The sequence below is a fragment of the Vidua macroura genome, chromosome 7 (genome assembly GCF_024509145.1).
Source record: "Vidua macroura isolate BioBank_ID:100142 chromosome 7, ASM2450914v1, whole genome shotgun sequence".
Taxonomy (NCBI): domain Eukaryota; kingdom Metazoa; phylum Chordata; class Aves; order Passeriformes; family Viduidae; genus Vidua; species Vidua macroura.
In genome coordinates, this window is record NC_071577.1 from 35,653,756 (window position 1) to 35,679,613 (window position 25,858).

At 39.7% G+C, this 25,858-nt stretch overlaps 1 protein-coding gene across 1 annotated transcript in view; it reads right to left on the bottom strand.

The window, feature by feature from the left end:
* Nucleotides 1–17,195: 17,195 nt before the first annotated feature.
* LRP1B (LDL receptor related protein 1B) overlaps nt 17,196–25,858 on the bottom strand; it is a 634,437-nt gene continuing 625,774 nt past the window's right edge. Inside the window, exons 88-91 of the mRNA XM_053982292.1 lie at nt 24,792–24,882; nt 22,338–22,482; nt 21,227–21,325; nt 17,196–18,883 (exon numbers count right to left, since the gene is read on the bottom strand). Of these exons, the coding sequence (XP_053838267.1) occupies nt 18,743–18,883; nt 21,227–21,325; nt 22,338–22,482; nt 24,792–24,882 (476 nt within the window). The 3' untranslated portion in view covers nt 17,196–18,742. The remainder of the gene's footprint in view (nt 18,884–21,226; nt 21,326–22,337; nt 22,483–24,791; nt 24,883–25,858) is intronic.

Below are 25,858 nucleotides of genomic sequence, written 5' to 3' on the forward strand. Positions count from 1 at the left end.
GCTTTGCAACAAATATCACCATGTTTGGCACCCCCAGGAACTGAATTTTCTCACCTCAGACACGCTGCCATGCACATGGGCAGGAGGAGGGAGGGAGAAGAAGCCTCTGCAGTAGGCTAATCGTGGAGAGCACTAGGTTAAAATTTATGCTTTCAGAATATATTGATTTCAAAATAAGTATCAATTTACCTTGCCACCCTACAAGCTTTTTCTAGGCACTAATTCATGAGCTTTACACACACACACACACATACACAAAATAGTTGAGAAGGCAGAGATAAGACATGCTGGTTGAATTTAAAATTATTTCTGTCATAAAAAAACACCCAAAAAAACCTTTTTTGGGGACAGATTCTCAGATAAATCTACACAGCTCCTCTGAAGTGAACCGAGCCATGACGTTTTGTACTCCAGCTACAGAGTTTGTCCTTATCAGATTGATCCTGATGGACACAAAGTCAGCCATCAAATCCCTTGTATTTTCAGCAGGGAAGGATTGGTTCCGTTGTATAAACATCGTGGAGTTGCTGAAAAGATGAAGGAAGAAAAAGGCATCATAAAGTTCCTGGTTTCCTAAGCAGATGGGAGAAAGAAGGCAAATTATAGTGTAAAGCATCATTTCACCAAGAGAAGGGTCCATGCTGGAAGAGCTCTCAGCAAAGAGGATTTTGCTTTGCCATGTGTGGTCTCTGGGAAACAAAAGGAAGGGTGTGACTGAAATGAAGACGGGCAGAATGCAATATTTCCCTTTGATGTGTAAACAGATTTAATGCAACAAAAATCAATGAGGAAACTCTCCAAAGGAGAGTGTTTTAATGTGTTATCATATTTCACATAGATTTCATAAAAATTCAATTTCAATTATAGCACAGTTTACAAACAGAGGAAAGCGCTGTGCCTCCCTGGAAAACATATGGCCATCAAAACTTCAAACAAAATACTGCCAAAGTCACTCATAAAAAATAAATAGCCATAAGCCAGCGTGTTATTGTCCTTTTAATGTCTGCTGAATGCCCATAACTCTTCCTGTGCCCGCCTCGGCTGTCAGCTCCCTGACACTCCAGTCTCCCATCCTCACACCTCCCCTTGAGGAGCTCTCGGAGCAGGAGCTGCATTGTGAGCAGGGCTGGATGGTTCTGGGTGTTATCTGACATCTCCAGCTGGCTGCAGAAGGCTGCTGCAGGAAAAGCATCCAATAAAGAACCACAAAGAGCCCCAGCGTGGCGGTGGAGCAGCAGCAGGGAGAGGCTGAGCCCAGCCACAGGCCAGGGCTGCTGTGGCTGCTGCAGGAAGAGAAATGGGCTCTGTCCCAGGCAGCAGCAGAGGTTTCCTGAGAGCTCTTGGCTCCAGCCACCAGCTCCTGCCTTCCCAAATTAAAAACCCATTTGGTTTGCCCAAGCTGGACAACCAGACTCAGTGTGGGGCTCATTTCTGGCTTTGCTGCAGGTGTCAGGAGGAGCCGGGCTCTGGTGCTGTGTGTACAAGTGGGGACCTACTTTTGCACTTTTGTCAAGGGATTGGGATAGGAATGAGAGGAAATGTCCAGGCTGGAAGGCAGAGGTGGCTGTGAAACCCCATGCCCTCGGCAGATGTGCAGCTTTGACCTCAGCACAGCCTGCACCCCAATGCCCATTGCTGGGATACATTTGTGTGAAAAAAACCCTTTTCCTGCCACTGGGATACAGCTAAAGCTTTCTGGAAAAGCAGTAATGCTTTTTCCCCACCTTTAACTGCTAGCAGGTTCACCATATCTCTCTCTGCACTTTCCAGCTGATGGAGAGATATGCTGTTTCCATTAACAACCAAACTGTTTCCCTTTTTCCCCAATATTTTGTCCTTTAAGAACTTCCTGCTGTTGGATGGAGACCAGCATGTGCAAGTGAAGGGATGCCTGGCTGGGTCAGGCATCCCTCTACAATGTTCTGTCCCTTTGCAGTACCCACAGAGGGGGAAAGGGAAGGCAGGGCCAGGGGACAGCAGGGCAAAGGCAGCACTCAGGGAAGAGCAAATCTGCAGGGCAGCACTCCCCAGCCCCCTCACATCCCAATTTAATTTGGAAATACAGGAGGGACCTACTAGTTCTAAGAGTTTTGCTCAGGCTGGAGGGAGGTGAATCAGGAGCAAGAGCCAGGAATGAACAGAAGAAATGAAAACCAGAAAAACATGGAAGAAGGAGGACATTATTGATGGCAATAGTGAAGTGTAAGTGTGGGGGAAGAAAGCATGATGTATGCTGGCAAGGGAGGGTGAGCTCACAAACCTGATGTATTTTATCTGAGGGAGAGAGAGGACAGGGCTCAGAGCTGACACTTTTCTCAGGGCACACCTGTCCAGCACAGACTGGGAGATGTGGGTCTGGCTGCACCTCCACGAGCTCTTACAGATGGTACCTGCAAATTTGCTCAGGACAGACACCCTACATAAATATAAAGAATAAGAAAAATCATTTCTCCTTTCTTAATAGTAGCCTGCACCTAGGCTAGAGATTTTTTGTTTTTCCAGAAAGGCTATAAAATGTATCATCCCTACCCTCCCCCTGGCATTAAAGTCTTGCCTCAAAATATACCCAATCTTGACTTTAGGACGTGTGGCCCTTGGAGTAAGGCCAAATATCCACACATCTGCCATTAGGATTTTACAGGAAACCATTTAGTGGCAGGGTTTTCCCACAAGCAGTTCGTCTCCTCACTAAATGAGCCATTTTGACAGCTTCTGGACCATCTTTCTCTGTGAGCTCTTTGGGGCAGTTTGGTTTTAAGGCTCCTGAGCACAAACTGCTGACAACTTGGTGGATTTGGTCACTTCTAGAACAATAAAGACAAAAAGGAAAGACTGATTTTTTCTTTTTGTTTGCTTGTTTTTCCTATTACAAACGATAGTATCTAAGTTCACAGTGGGTAGCACAGTAATATTAAAATAGATCACTCTCCAAAGGCCTGAGAAAATAGCAACAATTAAATGTTAAATATAAATGCATGACGCCTTCAAGGTAGCTCAAGCCAGCTTCATCAGTAAATAGCATTATAGAGAAAGATGAATCTCACAGCATCCCCCAAAAGAACTAAAAATGATGGGAAAACTTCAGGCACAGTCACAACAGCAATAGCATCAGGGTGCATAGGAATGCACATTTCTGCACATTAAATATTCTCCTTACAACTTTCCTTCTGGGTCTCTCCTGCGGGGGTAAATTTATTCCAATAATGTCCAATCCTCTCTTTAGAGATCTGTAATGGCAAGGCAGCCCAAAGCACAAATTCACAGAGACAAAAGCCCTGGAGAGCATTCACAGGTGTGTGCCTCACCAAGGAGCACAAAAACCCAGGATCTGCAGCAGTTTTGGGTCAGACATAAAGTATTTTTTTTAGTTTGTTGTTTCTTGTTTTTTGTTGGGTTTTTATTTTAGTTTTGTTGTGGGGTGGTTTTTTTTGTTGTTGTTGTTGTTATTGTTTTGGTTTGGTTTTTTGGGTTTTTTTTGGGGTTTGTTTTGTTTTGTTTTGTGTTTTCCTTTTGTTTCCTCCTACCCTGTTGGCTGGGTGCCCTTCCTGAGGGTGGGCAGTGTGCTGGGGTGGGATGCTCAGGTGGGAGAGGGATGCTCATGTGGGAAGACAACACATATTTGGAAGTGATCTATAGAAAAGCCTCGGGTTTGTACCTAAATTCTCTTAAATATTTAACTAATAGGCATGAAGAGAAAAGTGGCCACCTTGTTTAACCTATGAAGAGCTGGGCAGTGTGAGCTGGCAAATAACAGTGTCTGAAATGCCAGGAGGAAGGGGAAAATAAAGAAACACAAACACAGGAGTATTGGAGACATAAAAGCACCTCTGTCACTGGATAAGTTGGTAGCTTTGCTCTGCATGGGAGGTGGGACTGGAGCCTTCCAGGGATTGTGCTGTGGGTTTGAAGGGTGATGGTGTTTAGAGACCAAGCACTGCCTGTCCCCAGGACACGACTGGAGGAGAGGGGAGCAGCTCAGACATGTCACCTCCAGATTTCTAGCTGCTTCTGGCTAAAGCAAAAGAGAAATATATCCCCTTCCCTTCCAAAAACTCTCCAAGGATCCACAACTGTAAAATTAGAAAGCTCTAACCTAATATTTATAAAGAAGGATATAAAAGAGGACTAAAAAAATATTGCACTGGTGGGTAAGCAGTTGGTTAAATCAGGCAGGAAAGCCAGGAAAATGCCATCCCATGTGATGAAGTGCAGCCAGGAGGACACAGCAGTGGGAGGGAGGAGTGTGGAGCTCTGTGAGGGAACACAGGCTGCTTGCCTGGGGTGCTGCAGCAGCCTGCAGGCTTGGGCAGTGCATCCATGCCTTGGGCAGAGCATCCATGCCTTGGGCATGAGCAAAGGGAAGAGAGAAAGGACGTGGTTATGGATCTTCAGGCAGGGCAAAGAGGAAAAAATGGCAAGACCAAAAGAGTTTTGGAGAAATTTGCAACCTCTCAGGTGCGCTCAGGGCTGACACTGCACTGCTGCTGTGGGAATCACTGCTGGAACTCCCCAGCATGAGGTGACTTTCAGAGAGCTGCAGTAACCCCAGGAGAAGGTTGGGCCAGTGAAGATCAGCCTCGGGAGTGCCCTTCAGGAGAAGAGCAAATAAATTTGGGCCACAGCCTCCCCACTCTGCCCAAAGAGCTGGGAGAAGTCGCAGCATAGGAAAGTTGTGCTGGACTTTAATGAGGCTGCCTGCGGGCAAATGTGAAATGAATAAGAGACAGCTGATGGAAACTAATCACTGCCTAAAAGAGTTCAGTACAGATGTGTTCAAGACACAGTTATGAAAGACAGGATTGAACATCTCCTCCAATAAAAGCTGTGTCAAATGACAGCCCAGGCCGACGCAGTTAATTAAAGCACAGTGTTGAGACACTCGTGTATGGGAAGCAATAAACAGCTTTTGCAGTTGATTAAACAGTGAAGACTGGGGCTTTTAAATTGGCACAGGAGATATTTGCTGTAAGCACACCTCAGAGTCACAGGTATTAATGCTCCAAAAAGGATGGTTTGCTCAGCTTACCTTCCCCAGAGAAGGAGCAGCAAGTGCATGGACACAGGCAGATGAATTTCCTTCTCAGCAAAGGTGGCTTTGGTCATGAGGGAGGTTGGGGAGAGGCTGCTGTGTGGAGCAGAGATGAGCTGAGCCTCCAAAAGTGGGTAAAACGCTCGATAACAGACAGTAATTTTGTTGCAGTTTATCTTTTCCAGTTCACGAATGCCCCTGTTGGTTTTTAGACACACAAAAGCCCTTCCAGAGCTGAAAATTGCTCTCACTGTAAGAGCACCTGGCTCCTGCAGCTTGCAGCCATCCCCGGCAGCAGCAGCCTGACGTGCCTGTGACACTCAGGATACACACACAGCGGCCAAGTGCCTCACCCCAACTTATCTTTATAGACAAAGGAAGAACAATAGCAAAGCCAGAGGCACATTATATGAGTTTCACAATGCCCTGCCATCAAACACAGCCTCCTGCAGCCTTTACTGCTGAGCAAAGAGTTTCACAGAACAATTTACCAGAGCCACAGAGAGCCAAAGCTGGGAGTGAGTGAATATTTTGCTTTCCATGTCACTGGTTCATTAAGCACAATTAACCCTGAACTTGAGTGTGCCACCAGCTGTGCCTTCCCACTGCTCTGTCCTCTGCTATGCCACACCCACCAGTAGCCCAGAATTTTGGACATGGAGAGTCCCACACTTGCAGAATATTTGCGTGAATAGGGCAAACAGAGCCCAGAGGAAAAAGGGTAAGGTGGTGAGGCAAAATATTTGTTGTGAAATTCACTTTTCTGTTAAGTGGCAGCACCATGTTTCCCAGCTGTATTTACATGATAAACAGTGTAGGGAATTCAATCAGAGGAATTCTACTTGAAATATCAGCTGAGGACTGTAAATAATGTAATTAATATAATATTGTAGTGCAATGTAATTCAATGCAAGGTGCATACAGCTGTCAGTTGACAGCAAAGAAAGAGAAGATGCTGGATACAGGGGCTAATTGACAGTGCTAATTATTTCTCATGAACGGATAACATATATAAAAAATTATAACTTGTATAGGATCCTGAATGCTGAAGGAAGATAAAGCCATCAGGTTATGCCAGGAGGAGAGAAGGGATGGGATGGATTCCAAGGAAGGGACACAGATCAGTGATCCTGTGCTGCTTTCAGCCCAAATTCTCCAGGCTTGGAAGCCAAGCAGGGCTCCCTGTCCATTCTGTACTGAACTTTAAAGTGCAGGGAAAAGCAGGAGCTCAAAATGAGTTTCAGTAGTGAAGCTGCTCTTTACTTTTCATAGCAATGGATTTTTTAAAAGGTATGTCAAAGAGAATTGAATTTGGGTCCATGAATACAGCAGTAAGTGATGTAACTCAAGTTAATTGCATTGTCTCTGTCTCCCAAGAACTGGATTTCTCCTTCTTCCAGCAGATAGACTCTGTATATTGTGGGCTTGGTTAAAATCTAAGTGTTCACTTTAGATCAAGGTGTTTTCCTAGTGAGATATACTGAATATATTTTGAATTTATAAAATACTCTTATGAGAAAGAACTATTGAGAATGAAGATGGGAAAGTAGGGAGCATATAAAACAGTTTGTAAATATTTTCTGTGAAATTCTGGTGTATGTGTAGGAGTTCCCCTGTCCAAGCCCAGCCTGTGCTCCAGGGGTGGGACACTGACAGCTCTTTCCCTTTGGCCAATACTTTCCTAGCAAAAAAAAAAGCTCCATTAATGCCTGAAAGAGCCCATGGGACCAGGAAATGGCCAAACTGTTACTGGCAGGGTTAAATCATGGGTGTACATTGGGAAAATGTACCTCAGGGTGTAAATCCTGAGGTGTACATTGGGAAAACAAGGTTTTCTCCAGGCTATGTGGAGAAGATGGTGCTGCTCTGACAGAGTGATGGTTCTTATTTCTTTTTGGCCTTTGGCATGTGACTATCATTTCACATCCTGATGCCCACCAGCAGTGTCCAAACAATGCTCATTGCAGTGACATTATTGTTATTGTTGTTGAAAAATGAAAGTAAACAAGGGGCTTGGACGTATCCATAGGGCAACAGGGTTTTACAAGCACTTTAAAATACACAATTTTTCAAATTTTTCACTTGAGTACTCTCAGTAGCAATACTGTGTGTTCTTACAAGGGTTTCAGCCTGCAGATTTATGCTCTAGTGTGAACTACATTGCTACCTTCAGCTATTAACTTGGTACAGGAAAAAAATAAACTCATATGCCGAGACTGCACAGTGAACCTAAAAAAAAATTCTTGTCATTAAGAAGCAGGTTTGCTACACAGAATTTTGAACAGCCTTTAATTTCCACTGTACATTCACACACACACGCTGGACGAACTGCAAGCTCTCACAGGAAACATCCAGAGAAGGGATTTTAAATTCTAGAGTATAAAGAAACTGATTTAATCAGCTTAAAGCATGTTGATAAAATAGTTAAGTAGATTAGATTAAAATTCCACAGTTTCAATGCTTCATGAGTGAAGCTGTTTAGTCCCTATGAGAGTGGCACTTTTTTGCCATCATCTAAGGAAAGCAATGGACACTGAATACATGTCACATCACAAGAAATGCTCTGTTCCTGGCAAACTTGGAATTCAGAGCACTCTTAAAGAGCAGGTTATGCAAATATCCATTTCCTAGTAGAAATTTAATTATGTGATACCATGCTATGAAAATCAGAAATTCTCTTCCTGCCCATGTACCTGGACTTTAGAAGACATTCATGTGTTTCTGCAGCACAATAGTCTCAAATATTCTAAAATTCCTAAAAGTTCCTAAAACCCCCTAAAAATCAGTATCACCACATCTCACACTGACACAAAAAATACTTACAAAAGTGATTTTGACATTCTAATAGGAAGCTAACCAGCATCATGAGCAGAATCAAGTAAAGTAGATCCATCTCTGTGGTGGTTGCTGCCAAGTTCCCCACAGCTTAGCAAGCAGAGCAGGCACAGACAACGCTTAAAAGCCATCAAAACTGAAATTACAGGGGGAAAAAAAAATGTCTGATAATGGAGCACTTTGCTTTGCAAGGCTGCTCTAGCTTAGGTCAGGCAGAGTTTTCAATGGAAACAAAAAAATCTCTATGCAGTGACAGCAAAGAAAACTGAAGCAGGAGATGCCCTTATTATCATAAATGTCCATTTCCCTCTGTATCCTTTAGAATATAACTTTTCATGAACCTCACTACTGTGTAAGGTTGCCATGAGCCCTGAGGGAAGCGAGCCAGTCCAGCCAAGCTGGCTGAGGTGTCCATCCTCTGGAGGTCCTGAGTCTGCTGCCCAGAGCAGGTCAGCACAGAGTGGAGCTGAGAGAGAATTCAAGAGCCATCAGGATGAGAAATGGCAGAATTTCAATTCCTCGGGGCCAGAGAGCCTGGTGGCAAGGGTGAGGAGTGAGAGGAGGGAGCTGGAGTGCAAGTTAAGGGTTGCTGAAACCAGCTGAGAGAAAAGGGGTGTGATCATTGCAATTGCACAGAGCAGAGCCAGTGCCTTAAACAACTACAGCCTTTGCTGAGAAGCATTTTACTGCTCTTTATGAATGAAATGTGGGGTCAGGGCCTTCCTAGGATTGTTCTCTGGTGTTCACTTCTCTTGCCTTCTTTTCTGTTTTGTGAAAACCTCCCTTTAGCAGCTAATAATGCTGAAGGGGTAGGTAGGAGGAAACCCAAACAACAAAAAATCCCACCTCTTTAGAGCACCTGGCAACATGACAAGACACCAGGTATTGGAAATTTCATCCTGGGGAAAGTCTTTTCTTCATTCTACCAGCATAGACCTTCCTCCAACCCAAAAAAACCCTCAGAGGTTTCTCCAGCAGAAATTATTCAGAATATAGGCCCAAATCTTGCTCTTATAGACATAATGAAATCAGCTGCATTGGCTACACTATCGTAGAATCATAGAACATCTAGGGTTCAAAGTAACCCACAGGCATTGAGTCCAACTTCTTAGATACATTAAATACTATCTGTGTGACTCTCTGATGCCCAGAATTTTGCAGAGGCATGGATGCAGCCTTGTTTGTTTGGAGTTTTTCTCTGCTGAAATATGAAGATATCTGCTCACAGTGCCAATTCAATTTGGGAGTTAGCTCCTTAGAGATCGTGCCTGGCATTGGCAAGGGATCAATGCATGTCTTCACTTACAGAGCAAGATTTACAAGCAATGAAGTGGCAGTTCAGAGCTCTGTGGCCACTTGGACTGCAGTAAGGAGGAGACAGAGAGCAAAGAGTCTCCATGAGTCCCTCCCCCCTCAGATATCACACAGAGACCATGGGGTGCAGCAAAAGAGGACAACCAGACCCCTGTGGCCTTTGTGCTGCCCCACAGCCTGGCTGGAGGTGACATTCCAGCAGGTGACATTCCGTGCTCGTGAGGTGTAGAGCGGGTCCCACCACAACGGGGTCATCTCTGCTTCATTTTAACTCCTCACTTTCTTAAGGGCTGTAAAAAGTAGGGTAGTTTGTCCATGATGGATGGGACAAGCAGCTTTAAACTTCACCGGTGGAAACTGAGACATATGCATCAATTAAAAAAAAAAAAATTAAAAAGTAAGGACAGCAAGTGCTGAAATTGGCTGTTTAAGGATATTGCTGTCACTTTGAAATTGGCTGTTTAGGGACACTGCTGTCACTCTTCAGAAATTCTGGAGAAATGCCTATGGAGGCTGCCTGAGCCATAGCTGATGCTGTTAAGGAAATGTGGAGAGGGCAAGAAGAACCCCAAGGTACTGTCAAGCCCTGTGATTCTGGTTTTTTTTTTATTCTTAATTAAGTAGTTCCCTCCCTCGGTGCTGTCCACAGGGTTTCTGTCATCTGTAATGAGTATGATTCTGTTTTTCTGTCATTCAGCTCTTCCAAAACACCACAAATTTTTAAACTGCAATTCAAACTCTGAAATTGCAGGAAGTATAAATTAAAGGAACAGCTCTGTACAAAGAATTCAATTTCATATTATCTGTACCCATGGAAATCCAGTTAATTTCCCTGACTTTTTTCAACCTGCCAGGGAGTAGGAATTAAAAACACGTATGAAAACATTAAAGAAGTAGAATTGCATTTGAGTACTTTGGAATAGGAATAAGGAAGGGTTGAAAACAATTTAAGAAATAAGAGGCTTCCAGTAACTGAGTCCTACAGACTTTGGGTACACATAGTATCTATATTGTAACTCTGAAAACAAGAATTAAAAGGATCCTCTCGGATATATAAGGTGTTTTACTAGCTAGACTCATTTTCCATAACTTCCTGTGAGGAGTTATTATCCTGAACTTTGACATCCCTCAAAGTCCCCTCAGCCAGCTAAGGGAAAATTTAATTCTTCATAATATACACATTTAAAATAGACCACATAGCTTCAAATGAACACTCCCCACCAAAAACCACAAGTCTCTATTTCTTCTTTTTTTTTTTTTTTTTTTTTTTTTTTTTTTTTTTTTTTTTTTTTTTAATTTTAGTTAACTTACATGTAGCTTTCCATGCACCTCTTGGAATCTTCATCATTTTGCTCCACACCTCTGGAGACAGTTCCCTCTCCCAGCACTGGTTCATGGAGCCAGGCAGATTTTGTGAGCTCCCCAAAGGCTCGTCCCAGATCTAATCTTGCTCTCTTGCCATTACAAGACAGTGTAGGTGTTTTTTTTTTAATTAAGAAGGGCCTCATTTCCCTTCCTCTGAGACACAACTGTTGCTTTGTTAGGTCAAGGAACATCTCCTCTCCTGATGGACTAATGAAGTGCTCCTTGTCCCAGGGAAGGTAACGCTTCTGTCCCCTCCCTCCAGAGAGTCACCAAGCTTGTCTCAGGGTGAAGTGTCCTTTTCAATGAACTTTCATATTTTACATCAAGCTGTACAAATAAACACACTTGACCCAGCAGTGCAGTGGAGTTTCAATGTTCCCAGGTTATTGCCTGCTCCTGGCTGACATGGAAACTATTAACCACCCTGGGATGACTGACCTCAGCATTTTTCTCTTTGGCGGACGGTAGCAATTGTTCTGATATTAATGATGTCAATGAAAATAGGATGTGATGCAGTAATATGTGACAGGATCCAGGTTGTCATACTGTATTTATGGGATATGGCTATTTAAACAGACAATATGATTGCTGCTTTTCAATTTTCATTATGGTAATTGATTTGCTGTTTCATTTACTGCTAATGTGCTTGTTAACCTAAATTATTTTATTCCTTCATTAAAATGTTAATTTAACAAAGCATATTTCTGAAAGTCTACTTTTAAGAGATATGTGAGAAGAAAATTCCTTTAAGGTATTTTCAAATATTGAAATGTTAGCTACATTTTAAAACACTTACAGCAGTAGACACAAGTTGTAATGGATGTATGAACTTTTTACTGCAAAAAAGAGGTTTGCCCTGCTGATTATAGACCCTTAAAAGTAATTTAATATGATTTCTTTCAATTTTGATATTCCTTAAAGAAGGACACTGTTATCAAGTCAGATGTGCCTAATTAGGACTTTATCAGTGACAAGAAATGCTGTTCAATCCTTTAAGACTTATTAATTTTATATCAAAACGCATGAGAGCTGTCATGTAGTTTGCCAGATATTCTTAAATCTGGGTAGATAATATTTGATTTGGGATTATGGACAACTGAAACTGTCCAGCATGACTCAGTCTGGGAAATAACCAGCTAAGAATTTTGTTGGGCTGAAGACGTGGGGCCAAACCCAGTGGTGGTGCTGGTGGTGCTTCACCCCATGAGTCCTTCAGTGGGACACAAGGATGTGCAATCCCTATTTCCCTCCCAGTCCTTCCATGCCTGACATTCCTTTCCAGCTGCTGCCACGGCACTCGGGGATTACTCTCAGCTCTGTGTCCCCGTGCCCTTGCATATTTAATCATAATTGGAAGTCAAGTGACTTTTACGAGACATGAATGTTAATTACCTTTCAAATTGCTGGAGAGGGTACTTTGTCTGGAGTTCCTCTGATTGTGGTAATTAATTAGTTGTGTGAGGTCAGCCTCCTGCCTTGCACAGTTCATTGAACAGCGTCTTTTCAAATATTTATAAAGATGTTTTAGTACCTATCACTGAAAGCTGCATTAATGTTTTAATTTAAGCAGAAAAAAGCACAACTTAATCCTGTCAGACACAACTGTGGTAATATATCTACATAGTAGCATTCTCAAATTAGGCATTATATTTTATTTTATTCATGTTCATTAAGAATAGGGGAGAAATATATCTGATTCTGCATTGTAGGAAACAAACTAGAAAAAAATGAACTAGAGCTAAAACTGTAGAAAAATTTACATTAAATTACTTTTCAAGGCAATGAACTACTAGGATTTCAGGAATTTCAAGATGATTAAAATAGCTGAATATATGCAGAAAATCATCACAAATCTTCCTCTAAAGCTTAACATCTTCTGAAAAGTGTCAGATGAGACACATCAGGGCAGAGCAAGGTCTGAACCCAATCACGCACACAAATCCCAAAGAAGGTCTCTCTCTCTTTATGACAGACCAATTTTCCAACTGCCTGTTGAGCTACAGAGCCCTACAGGTTAGATAGGTTCTGTTTGTACAACCATAGCTCACCACAGCCAGTGGAAAGGGCACCAAAAGTCCATGGGATCTCCAGCCTGGGGGAGCAGGGGCTGCACACCAGCCTTGGGGAGCTCACACACTGCTTTTATTGCACAGTGACTCTGGTTCTGCTGTACAAAGAGCCCTGGTACACTCTTACTACATAAAAGAAGTTTCAATGACTGCCGGGCTCTAACTGGAATATTGGGACTCCTGAAGTAAGGACAGACATTGCTAGTCCAACAGATCTGATCACTGGAGAATGCACTGGACACCTTTATCCACTTCTACTCCCCAGTGCACTCCTCCTGCTCTGAAAAGCAGCAGATAAGACCTTTTGAAGTTGAATGCTTACAATTTTACAGAAAAATGCAGGATATGCACATATTCCATTTGTGTGTCAGGTAGGAGAAAAGAGATGTCCAGAATTACAGACTTACCTGGAGCAGAGCAACCTTAACCTTACACATAAACCAGACCACTCATCCCATCTTGTTTTATTCTTCCTGAAGGACATCTCTCCTGATGTATTACTATAAGACATGGCAGACCACCTCCCAGTATGTGAGAATATTACTTGAACATTTCTTCCTTTTCCTTTTGAAAAGAAAAATTTCCTTTTTTTAAAATAAAAATTTTTACGGACCTCTAACACCTCAAAGTAACAGCACAACTAGAGCTGCTATATTTACATTTCAGTCATCACTTCCTGATTTACCAAGCAGTTAATCTCATATTTCACCAAGTGTGCAGAATTTCTGTTGGGCAGCTCTGGGGATAGCTGGCCACTCTCTGAATGTGAAGAAAAGGCAGTGTGTGATGTCCACAGCACAGCATGAGGGCTGAGCTGGAAGGCGGAAAGCTCCTCCCGAGCTCCTTGCTGCAGTTTTGCTATCAGGTGTCACCGCTCTCACACCCAGCAACCTCGTGCTCTTCAGAGCTTCATTCCTGCTTTTCTATCAGACCAGGGCTCCACTTTGGGATACTCCAAAACTCAGAGTCCTCAATGGAATTAAAACTTTGCCCTGACATTGGCTGCTGCTCTTTGGATGGAGCAAATCCACCGTGGCTCCTGCCCTGGTTTAGGTGTTGGTCTGCCACAGAGCTCGGTGAGCTGCTCACACACACAGGGCACCAGATTTAAACACCATCAGGTGGAAACCCATTCCCTGAGGCTCAGATGCAATCCCCTTGAGCTGTTCAGGAGCTTCGACACTCACCTGTTGAGCAGGTCATCTCTTCAGCAAGCGCTCTCATGAATCTGCACACACTTACCTCATTCTCTTTATCACTAATGAATCATCAAACACCAGCTCATGTGACAGAATGCTGCCTGTGCATTATAAACAGTGAGAAACTATTGGACTACATAGCTTATTTCCTGAAATCTTCTGAAGTGCCAACTCTTGTAACATTCAAAATTGTTTATTTAAGAAATATTTTAAGAAAAATGAGTGGCCAGTTTCTATATTTTTTTTTTTTCCCTCTCCAGCATGAACAGATACTTTAAAAAAGCTTTAGCAGTAATCCTAAATTAATATTTCATTTGAGCTTCCCTGGTAGTTTCAGCTCTTCCCTTCTATTCAACTGTGAAAATTATTTTTTACTCAAAGTAACTATAGATAAGTACTGATACTATACTATTCACTATATACATTTTGTATTTGTACACATCATGGTATTTTAAAGTTATTTTTTATCAAAAAATGGATCATTAGTAGGCTTAGTAGCAGTAGTGGAGGTCAGCAGTGTCATCATCTTCATTCCATGGAAAATTCATTGAACATCCTTTGAGGGCAGCAGACAATTCCCTCTATACAAGTTCAGCTTTGAACATCACTGTCAGAGGTCATGAGAGGCACAACACGTACCAAGTGACGTGCAGCTGGCACAGGGAAGCAAAAAGATCCTTATGCCTTTTTCTTCCTCTTTGTCACCTTAAAATATGGGCACTGAATGAGAAACCCTTGCCTCCATGAGACCTGTATTTCACATGTGGAGATGGTAAGCACAGTAAATTAGTGACCTAGGATGATAAATTATCCTTCCCTCCATCAGCCATCCTTCTGTCCAGCTAAGACTTGAAAAATTCCAAATGCCTCAGTACCTTTGCAGAGATGCCCAGGGCTGGACAGACAAGATTCATTGTTGGTCTGCTTGTTCCACATGAAAAATGTCTTCACTTTTAAGTCTGACAACCTTGAGGACCTTTTATCATCACTGACATTGCTTCCCTCTATCATCTTCTCATCCTCCAAAAAGGGGATGCATTGATTCTATTCTGATACATAACTTTGGTTATACATAACTGGTTCTATTGTGATGATAACTTTGACACATTTTCTGAAATTTTTACACAAAATTTAGTTAATATATGTGACTACACTGATTCTGACAAAAATAAAACAATTGCTGCTACATTAGGAGTTTCTCAGCAATCTCACTGCCAGGTAATAGACTGAAGTAGGAATTTTAAAGGCATTCCATTACAGAGCTTTCCTTCTGCAAACATCAAACACCATGACTGTCTTAGAAATGAGAAAGAAACAATTAGAATATGCACAGCAAAATAAATAATCTCAAAATAAATATTCTCAAATCTGCTTCCTAGTGTGTTCATTAACAGGACTGCACTGATGTTGCCAATCTCAATTATGTGGAGTGACTAATCAGAGTACCAGGATTATCACCCACCTCAATTTGTCATTTAGAATTTTGTCATCATTCAGAGTTTATGTAAACTCTTGTATAGACCAACAGGCCAATTACAAAGCAGAGACTCCACTGCACTATTATGTAAATAAACTAGAATAACTTCTGTGAGGAAATAAAAAATCCATTAGACAGAACTATAACATTTTCAACACATCCCTCTTTTTTTTTTTTTTTTTCATGTTTTGCATAGAGATTCTCCATTCGGCAAAGAATTTTAGAACCTAGTTTGTGATGGAGCACATCACCTGTCCCCCTTTAAACTTAGACTTATTTCTGTTGTCCATTGAATGAAAACGTGGGTATTCCTTAGCCTAAGAGCACAAAGTCAATGAACAGTTCCATTTCTGTAAATAATTTTAACTCCTGCTATTTGTGGAACCCACAGAGAGCTTCCCATTGCCAAGCAAAATCATTAGTACTGTGGGAGAAAAAAATTATCCCGATGAATTCTGTGGAATAGTACAGAACTGGCATTTCACCTGAATGCCCACTGAATGCTTTCACAGGAAAACAACCAGGAAAAGTCTTGCAACTACGCTCTGAAGAGACAGATGCATCTATCTGTGATGTAGCCAATTTTTTTTTTTTTTTTTTTCACTTCTAAGCTTGTGTCAGCTTACAACACACATGAATCTGTGCTCTAAATAACAGCAAAAAGGCTGCGGGAATGTAAAAAGTTAAACATTTTTCTTGTCCCTTGTAAAATTTTATAGAATTTCCTGCCCAAAACTATTTTACTAAACTTATGAGGATGCACATATAAGTAATTGATCAGATCCTCAATTTTTCACCCTTCAGCTCCTTGTGTGTTCTGCCCACCTACAGAACCTGGGAATTCTGGGGCTGTGGAAGGATTGTGGAAAGAGCTGCTGTGGAGAACCTTGGTAAAGTGAAACAACAAACAAACAAAAACCATTGTGGATTGTTACAACTATGTGCAATTTAAAGATTATTAAGTATGGCAGTGGTAGAGCTCAGTATCTCCATCAAAATTCTGCCTACATATTTATGACCTCATTCTGATCTAATATCGAGTATTTAATAGCTCCACTAACATCAACTGTGTATTCAGAAGGAAATAAATTATTATTTATAAAATAATTAACTCTCAAGCAGGTATAAAGTAAATAAAATATCTCAGTGAAGGGAAACTGAGACATCACAATAGGTAAAATTCCTCAGGCCTGTGTAAGAATTCATAGTTTAAAACTCATGTTACTTTTATACCCACCAGATAAAATTTAGATCTACCCGAGTTTTAAAGATAAGAGATTCTTTGCCAGAAAATTAATGGTAAAGTTTCTGAAATGTCCAACTACTTACGCCTCGTAACGACTGTAATTGTGGGGAAAAAAAAAAATTAAAAGAGGGCCTAATCCATCTCTGATGATGTCAGCAGAACAAAGGCAGAACCTGTGGAATCGTAGCTGTGTGGTATGAAACTATTTAATACAGTATTTTTATAGAAAAAATAATAGCTTTAAAATTCTATTGACATTAATATACAGCTATACACCTAAGTCATCCAAACACGTGCAGAGCTGCAAAAACATTCAAATAGAATTTGTATAAAAAGCAAAAATTTTCATTAAGAAAATGGATTTAGCCATTTGTACAAAGTAATGTTCTTTTGCTTCAATTTGCTCTTTCTTTAGCTTTCATTTTATAAGTTAAATTTAAAAATTAGTCAACACACTGAATTAAGTATGTAGATTTTCATTTAAATAAATCAGTCAACAATTTTTTTATAAAGTATTTAACACTTCATTGTAGAAACATAGGCAAAATGACTATTATAACCAAAATGAAAAATACTGTTCAATTTAAAAAAATGTACTTAAACAAGAACCTGAAAAAGTTTATGATATGCATAACATTGTTCAAGCAAAATTGCACTAGTATTACATAAATCAAGAGTTTTATAAAGGCCCCAATATGGCAAAGTTTAGAAATAGGTAGTATGCATGCACAATAGTACAACAAAAATCTCTTATAAAACAGCAGTTATTTTTGTAATGCTTGTACAAAGGGAATAAAGAGCAACCACAAACATATTTAATCTGTTAGGTTAATATATTATGATAGCTAAAAGTCAGTCATGTCTAGGAGAGGAAGGAAGAGTCCTCCACAGTATATGTGTGAATACGTCTTTTGTGCCTTTAAAGTTATGTATAAAATATTTTGATTCAGTTCAAACCTGAAAGCAATTGTATTCTTTATTTCCATCAAAATTAAAAAAAAAGGTGAGTTGGATTTTGCCTCTTAGCAACAACAGAAAACAGGCCAGGTCAGAGAAGTGCTGGAAACCGATACTGATGCTTTTCACTTTTGATACTCGGAGTTTGATATTGAACCCAGACTACTGAAACTTGGGCTTTGCTAAGGTTTCACTAATATGCAGCTTGGCTCCTTTTACCTCCACAATTCCACAGTTTATCTTAATTTAAAGAAACTGCTGTGTTTTGAATCCTTTAATATCACTAAATGGGTGTGAGGGGTTTAATTTATGATTGTCAAAACCGAATGCTGTGATCATCTGAGTGTGCTTAAGGTTTGGGGTCCGGCTTTTTCCCTACTGCTGGGTGTGAGTTGAGGAGTTATTAATCCATAAGAACTGTGTGTGATTAAGTGAATAAACATGTAAAGCATGTGTAGGCAATGCCCTCTTGTGCTCTAGGGTGGCTACTGTCCTACAGGACAGTTGGAGTTTGTATGCTTTGTCCCACAGCAAGTAAGGTTTCAGCTTCCAAGATATATCATTGCTATGTTCTATAAGGTTTTAATAAATACAAAGCTTGTTTACATGGTATATATGTTTAGTATATCATGTACAGTCACTGAATTTCTGAAACATAATCATTGTGTTCATGCAGATCATTAGATGTTTCACTTCTATAGTCTTGTTTACTTCTTGGCAACCTAAAGCTAATTTAAAAGCAAGTTATGTTTGTTTGTGAAAAGTTATCTAGCTTCATCAGGATCTGAAGAGAAGTTCTAATGGGCACAAAGAAGAGAGTAGACCATTCAATCATTCTTTCACCATTTAAAATAAACAAAATTACACACTGTACTACAGCTTCCAGACTACATAATGAAAAAGTGCAGATACCATCTTCATCGATTAAGTAGAACCAAAAAAGTTCATAGAAAATAGATTGCTCATTTTCACGCTACAAACGAATAAGTTGTTTGCCATTTTAACAAATTTAAAGATGTGTTTTTTCAGCAGCATTGTTGTAAATTGTACCGTAGTGCAGTTTCTTTTTCATAAAAATACCTTACAAATGGTCAGTCAAAAGTCATCAGCAAAAGAAAAACCCAGAAAACAATCAACCAAACAAAAAACAGAGGTAATGCTGATGCCAAAACAATTATAATACTGTTGGTACATAGAAAAGTAATCCTTATATTTTATACATTTATACAGAGTATAAAAGGTAACAGCAGATTATGCCACAGTCTCCCTTATCCCAATATCTATTTTCTTTGGAAGAAGTTCTCTTCTTTCATCAACACTTGCTAAGGAGTTTCGACAGTTTTGTCCATCCACGTATAACTTTGCATATACTGGATTGGCGTAATTTGTTGGCTGTAGAGAAATTAAACAAACATTAGACCAGTCAGATTGAATCAAAATTAGCATTTATGGAAATGGAAATGGCTTGTTAAAGCAAGAACAAGTACACATAAAATACAACAGGACATATTTAATAGATACCTGGACATCTGCAAACCTGATGATGAGTTAATTATTTAGTTGAAAATTAAATTCATGATGAGACATGCTATTAAAGCAACCAATGACATGACATGCAGCATATTATGATATTAAAACCACAAAAACATTGACAAATATGAAATTAAAAACCTTGAAAAAATGTCTCTGAGGTTGACTTGTCCACCTTATTACACTGGAAGATTTCAGAATAGGTATGAAGGAGTTTATAGGGAAGGTGCACTGTGAGACCATGTGACAAGTTTAACAGTAGAAAACTGCAGCCAACAGTTTCCATATATTACCTGTTCTAAGACATCAGCATCCCATCAATAGCTGACCATGTTTTCGAATTCTGTGGCCCAAATACACAACATGATTTGACCAAAAATATTCAAGACTTTTGTCATGTAAATTAAACTTTAATAATAAACCAGCATAACTGCTAATATATCATAGTAGTTACAAATTGAGAAGTCATTTCTCAGCAATTTTGGTGGTTTGGATTGTAATAAAAAACATCTGTTGAAATGAGTGGCACTTCAGCATAGGACGAGTCCATTTTTAATGCTGCAAAGCCCTTCATTGTGTGAGAAATCCCCTGAGTCTCCACTACTTCCTTCATACTTTGTGCCTTTATTGTCTCTAGAAGAACTTTGCTATCCAATAAGTGTTCAGCTTTTACCCACGAAAACAGGAAAGGCACCTTGTGTCAAAATCCTCCTCTTTTCATAACTAATTTATCAGCACTGCTCTGCTTGCACAGGTACAGAGTGGAACACCAACAAGCTCTAAAAAAGGAAAATAATTTGCTTGGTGTAATATGAAGTGGCTAAACTTTGAATTGGCCAAACCAGAAATGAGTAGGTTTTCCTGACTTGAAAATATCCTGAGTACACCCTGGGAAACAAGAAATGAAAAAATGACTTTAAGTCTTAGTTCTTCCTTTCCTTGTTGCTCAACTCTGTTTTTGAGCCCAGGATTCAGATATTCCTCAGGCTGGATAGCTACAGCAGCTGCTCAGTTAGTGATTAAAAAGCTGCCCATTCCATCTATTACAGATGAAAAAGTGATTGCCTCGTGGTCCAGACTTTCCTGGAATGGAGGCAGAACAAGGTGAGCCACATTTATTTATTAAAAAAAAAAAAATTAAAAAAAGGTACTTTCAGTTCTACCTGTCTGTCCCCATAGATCTTTACTTTTGTGGTCATGATTATAATCAGAAATTTAGTTTTATTTCAATTGTTAGGACTTTTTTACTTCATTGACTCCTATTATTAAGGATGATAAGCACAACAGAACAGAGATCCTTTGCATCTTTGCAGTGCCTTATTGAGTTATTAAAATTATGCAAAATAGTAGGGTCTGCCTCATGATGCCTCTTTGAGTGGTACTGATGGCACAAGGCAGTACAGTGAGGTGCAGAAAGAAGCTGGAGTGACCAGAATTTAAGAGAAAAAGTTAAAGATGGGTGAATATTCTGGCTTTCATCATCCATGGTTCTGTGCTCTATCAGAAAAACCACACCCCATAAAAATTATTACATTTCCAAATACAACATGTTACAATCATGCAAGAACATGAATGGCACAAAAGATGGATATATATTGAGGCACATGAATATGAATGTTGTATTGATGTCTTTTTTGTATCTTAAATCATACTAAGTTGTAGTAAAAAATCCAATGTTTTCGAAGGAGCTCTTTTATGATACAAATCCATTAAAATCTGAACAATTGTAACATGCTTTGCAAATATTGAGGGAAATTGTTAATTTTAATGTGCATCAAATTCCTCTATAATAAAAGCACTTGTTTCCATTATTTGGGACCATTTTTCAGTTTGATAAACTTCACTAAATGCCTGTAATTACATACAGATTTCAAATATATCAGGATACATGGCTGTGAAGACCATGGTAAACTTGTATAATGTTATGGCAAAGCATCACATCGCTTACTGGTTTTATTCCTTTTCAAAGACATTTGCAGTTTTAGATCATGTTACGATGATGGTACAGATGAAATTTTGTATGCAGAGGGGGACCCTTTATTTCAAATAGAAAATGTATTTTTTACTGTCATTCTTCATTCCATTAAAAGAAGAAAAACAAAATTAAAAACAAACAGAAAATGCCTCTACTCAAAAATGACAGACAAACTTTCTTTAGAAAGGGGCTGTGGTGGAATGGAATGGACTTGGATCATCATTTCTCACCCCTGTTGATAGTGGTCCTTTCAAGTCAGAGTTTAGGTAGATTGATGGAGCTGTGTGGGGAAGCTTGAATGCAGTGGACCCTCCCCCTATGTATCTGGCCTGTATAAACAGAAAATTTCAGTTTCTGGGCTAATAGAGCATTTTCCATGTGTACTTATCAACACTGCTAAATAAACAGTGCACCAACTAAAAGCATTATTTTAGAGTGATCTACATTTATTAAAGCCTCCTTCCAGGCAATCCTCAGCACGAAAAATTCTTACATTCAATACAAGAATAAAATCCAGCATTTTCCGACCATTTTCCACTAAAGGATTAGGGCCAGACTTCACAATAAGCATTGGCTCAGCCACTCTGCCTCCAGTGAGTAACTCCATTTCCAGCTTACCTCCTGCACTGAGCACACTGCCTGCGTGATGCAGTGATGACATTCCTAGAGCTATCAGTAATCCCGTTATTGCTTTGTCAGAAATGCCACAGAGTGATGGCTGCCCTTTGGTGTGTGTCTGATTATGGAGCTCCGGGAGAGATATCGCGGCATTACCCCGCTCATCCCGTGTCACATCACTCAGGCACTTCAATCACTGGAGTGGTGCTGCAGGACTGACAGCATCTCTTACAAGGAAATGATAATACTTACTAGCTTTGTGCAAACATTTAATCTATCTGCCCCGTCAGGAATCCCAGTTCCTCGTGCCTTGGCAAGTTTTCACGTGTGAACTAAGTTAGTCTCGTATGTATGCATGCACTCTTTCATGCTTCAGACAGGGCTGGGCAATAATGTGTTTCCAATTCTAAATATTTGCCACTAGGTTGTGGTTTGCCGGCTCACAGACACGTCTGCCTTGACAAAAAAACCCCAATCATTTTGTAGTTAATTTCTAACTCTATTTTGATAAAATACGGGCACCAGGAAAAATGACCATCAGACAGCATCGGACTACAAAACAGCTGTTAATATATATATGACATTTATTCTAATGAAATCTAACTTAGTTTTATATTCATTAACTAAATCTAAATGTCATTGTTCTACATTTCTATTCGTTACATTTAAAGACAAAACCTTTGCAAGACATAAAATGGCTTTGCCACTAGAAAGAGAAATTACCTTTTCTGCATTTAGAGTAAAATCTGAGGCTAAAAGACCACCTTCACTGTGGTCATGGCCCACCTCATACATGTTATATGATGGATTGCCAATTTCTACATTGATTCCTCCATTAATCATGGGCTGTCTTCTGATAGTTTTTGTCCTGCAATGCATAAACATACAAAAAAAAAAAAAAAAAAAAAAAAAAAGATAGTGAACTTTCAAGTAAGCTGTTGGGTATTTTGTTTCTCTTTAATCTCTAACATCAACAGGGTGAAAAAGCATTTCCTGCAGAGACAATCAGAGAAAATCCTTCCATTTTCCAAGCAAAGTAGCAATCTGAGTCTACGTATAGATCTCACAGAAGCTGGAAGCAGAATGTTACTGTTTTTCTCAGTTTAGCTATAGTGGTATGGATCCATACAAAGTGCTAACTTGCTGGATACAACCCTGACTTCCTCCAGTTATTTCCAGATTTCCCTCACTTCCAAGGAAAGCCTTGCAAAGTCATTGCAGATTCCCTGCAGGAATGAAGACAGAGAGAACATGAGTCATGTCCCCTTGCTCATTCATTTCACTTCTATTTCCAACCAGCTGCCCAAAGTCAGCTGTAAGCTGAGGACAAGCAAATGGTTCCATCACGACGCATTAAAAATGTATGAACTTCTCATCATTCCAGTTTGTATTCCCTGCCAGTGGTGATTGGAACGCTGAAGTTCAACTTGAATTTTCTTTCAAGCTTTAAATAAAAGACAGAGCCTTATTTTTAACCTTGAATTAGGTATCAGTAAAGATAAGTGATTGAGTTGAATTGTTTCTGTTGCTGAATTCATTTCTTTAAGCTAAGGAGGTGATTTCAGCCCGAGCAATTGAAATAACCTCAAGAGGGTAATTTTTTCCCAGTGCAATATGTTCTCTAGAATTACAAGGGAATAATAGGGAGGTCACAGTCAGGATGATAACAGTCGAGTCCTCTTGTTGGCTGAGTAAGATGCAGTCAGTGTCTGAAATCCAATATACTAAATGATCCGTATTTTTCAGAAATGTCATTGAAAGAAATATTTCCTAAAATAGGCACTTAACAGTAGCATGCAAGTGTTGAACAGCTACACCTAGTTTAACACTTGACAATCTTCTCTGAAGAGATAAAATAACTCTAAAATACATTTTAAAATATAATTTTAAGAAGAAAGCCCTTTATTGAGGCTAGTTTTTATTTCTCCACTGAACATCTATTATTTAACAAGTGTTTCTCAGTAACCTAAATAATTTACAGAGCAGCAACTGGTTTCAGTATTTGGCTATCACTAAACTTGGCATTTTAGGTGCAGCAGCACATAATGACATCCATGGAGTCTGGCAGGGTCAGCATTACTAACAGTATGGTCAGGAAATGTATTTATCTTATTGGCTTTACAAAAAAAGGTTTTAAAAATTGATGCTCACTAGTTTACACCAGAGTTTGCAGGGGAGAGAGATGCTGCATGTGATGCCAGATCACAGTAACTCAAAAGATTCTTTTAGCCTGGAGCACTGAAATAGCCTTGTAAATGTCCGCGTTTGCAGAAACAGCAGATTCATCACTTATTTCTAAAGGACTTAACAAAGAGACATTATCTTGGTTTCAGATGTGGGGTGACAAGCCCCAGGAGAAAGGAAGCCAGCTGCTCAAGGCCAGCAAGCAGGACAGCTACAGGCCTGAAGTCAGTGGTTTGCTCTCTGATTCCCACTCTGCCTTCCCTAGTGAGCCATGTCCTTTTTACCAGGAATCTTCCCTTGCTAAATCTGCATCACCTTCAACATGATGCTCTTTGAACATGTGAAGGGTAGCAGCTCTCTCAGGTGCCTCGTACAGCAGAAACACTTCTGCCTCCCCTGGCCACCAAACGTGGCCTTGGAAGAAATGCCCAAAGTCAAAAAGCCAAACTCGAGCTCATTATCAGCTCTAAGGCAGCTAAATTCAAGAGAACAAAATATTCCCTGCTCAGTGCTGGATTTTTTCTTCCTGTACAAGATACTAAAGGACCACAGTAATGAGGAAAAGGTTTGGAACTCTACAGTAAATATTCTGAGTATTGTTTACGTCTTCAATATAACTTGAAGATGTAAACAATACTCAAAATTTGAGTATGTGGTTTCCATGAAACACATTCATTCTGTTAAGTTCTCTAAGTCTCTGGATAAAGTTATTGTATTGTACAATAACTTTACACTTATACAGGATTGAGCAAAGTAGGTAAGAACTACAATTTTTTATCTACTGCATGAGGAACTTAAATATCAATAACAGATGTGGTTGTTCCAGCAAGAACCAAAATGTAACTGATTTGCTGCCTCCAGAAACAAGTCTTGGGTCATTTGTTGCATTTTTGTCCCTCACATAAAGTGATTTTTTTTGTATATTGGGAAGATGCAAATGCTTGAGAGATTTTTTCATATTTTCACTTCATAAATCAATATCAAATTACTTACCTTCGTTTTCTTTTGCAAAGAAATAGTCCAATTACAAGAGTAGTGATCAAAGTCACCAGTAGAACAAGAGGAACAATGATTGCTATGCTTCCTAAAACAGAAGGAAATATCATTGAATAATCATGGTTTCACAGCTGTAAAACAGTTAAATTAATTAAAAGAGAATAATTTCCCACACCAACAATGCAATTTCACGTGGTGTGCTTCACTCATCAATTTGAGATTTTAATGCTGATCAATAAAAAAACCCAACTTCATTACAGTTAATAGTGTACACACAAGTACTTTTATGAACAAATCAGGAGTTTCCTCTTTTTGGATACCAATATAATTTGAATTAATTCCCTGCCCTCATTTGCAGCAACAGTCCATGAAAGCCTGGAATTGCTGAACAATTTGGACTGGAGCGGCACAGCCAGGATCTTCAACAGTTTAGGTCATGTAATTATTAATTTAAAATATCCAGTAGGCTTAGCTCTGGTTGAAGAATTAATTAGTATTTATAGGTATCTATTATCTTTATTTGTGGGAAAATAAAAAGCAGCATCTTCATTTCTAGATGGTTGGTGCATTCCTGCATTTTGCTGCATTTTACTGCATTGTAGTCGAGAGCCAACAATTTTGCTTTGTTGATATAGGCAATCACAAAAACTACAATAATGTTTAATGCAGCAGAAAAACAGTGCACAGATCAGACAGCAATGTTAAAGGAAAGGAGGGAACAGGGAAGAACAAAATGGGCTTCACATTATTTTGGCAGATAATTTCACTGAAATGAGACCATCTGCAAAAATAAGGTCAGTAACTGTACCCTCATTTCTGAGCCTTACTTTAAGTGTCTGCTTCTAAAGTAATACATGCAACAAGTAATTTTATGTTATAAATACAGGACTTATGAAAGCAGGAATCCAGGATAAAGCCAGTGTGGAGAGGCATGTATTTTCTTTAACACCACAATCCGTAACTGGTGGAAACCAAAAATATTGCTGGTTGTTTCACTGACAACATTTATTGATTTATTAAAAAAATAAGCTGCTGGCAGTGTCTGCTCTACATTAAGCACAGTC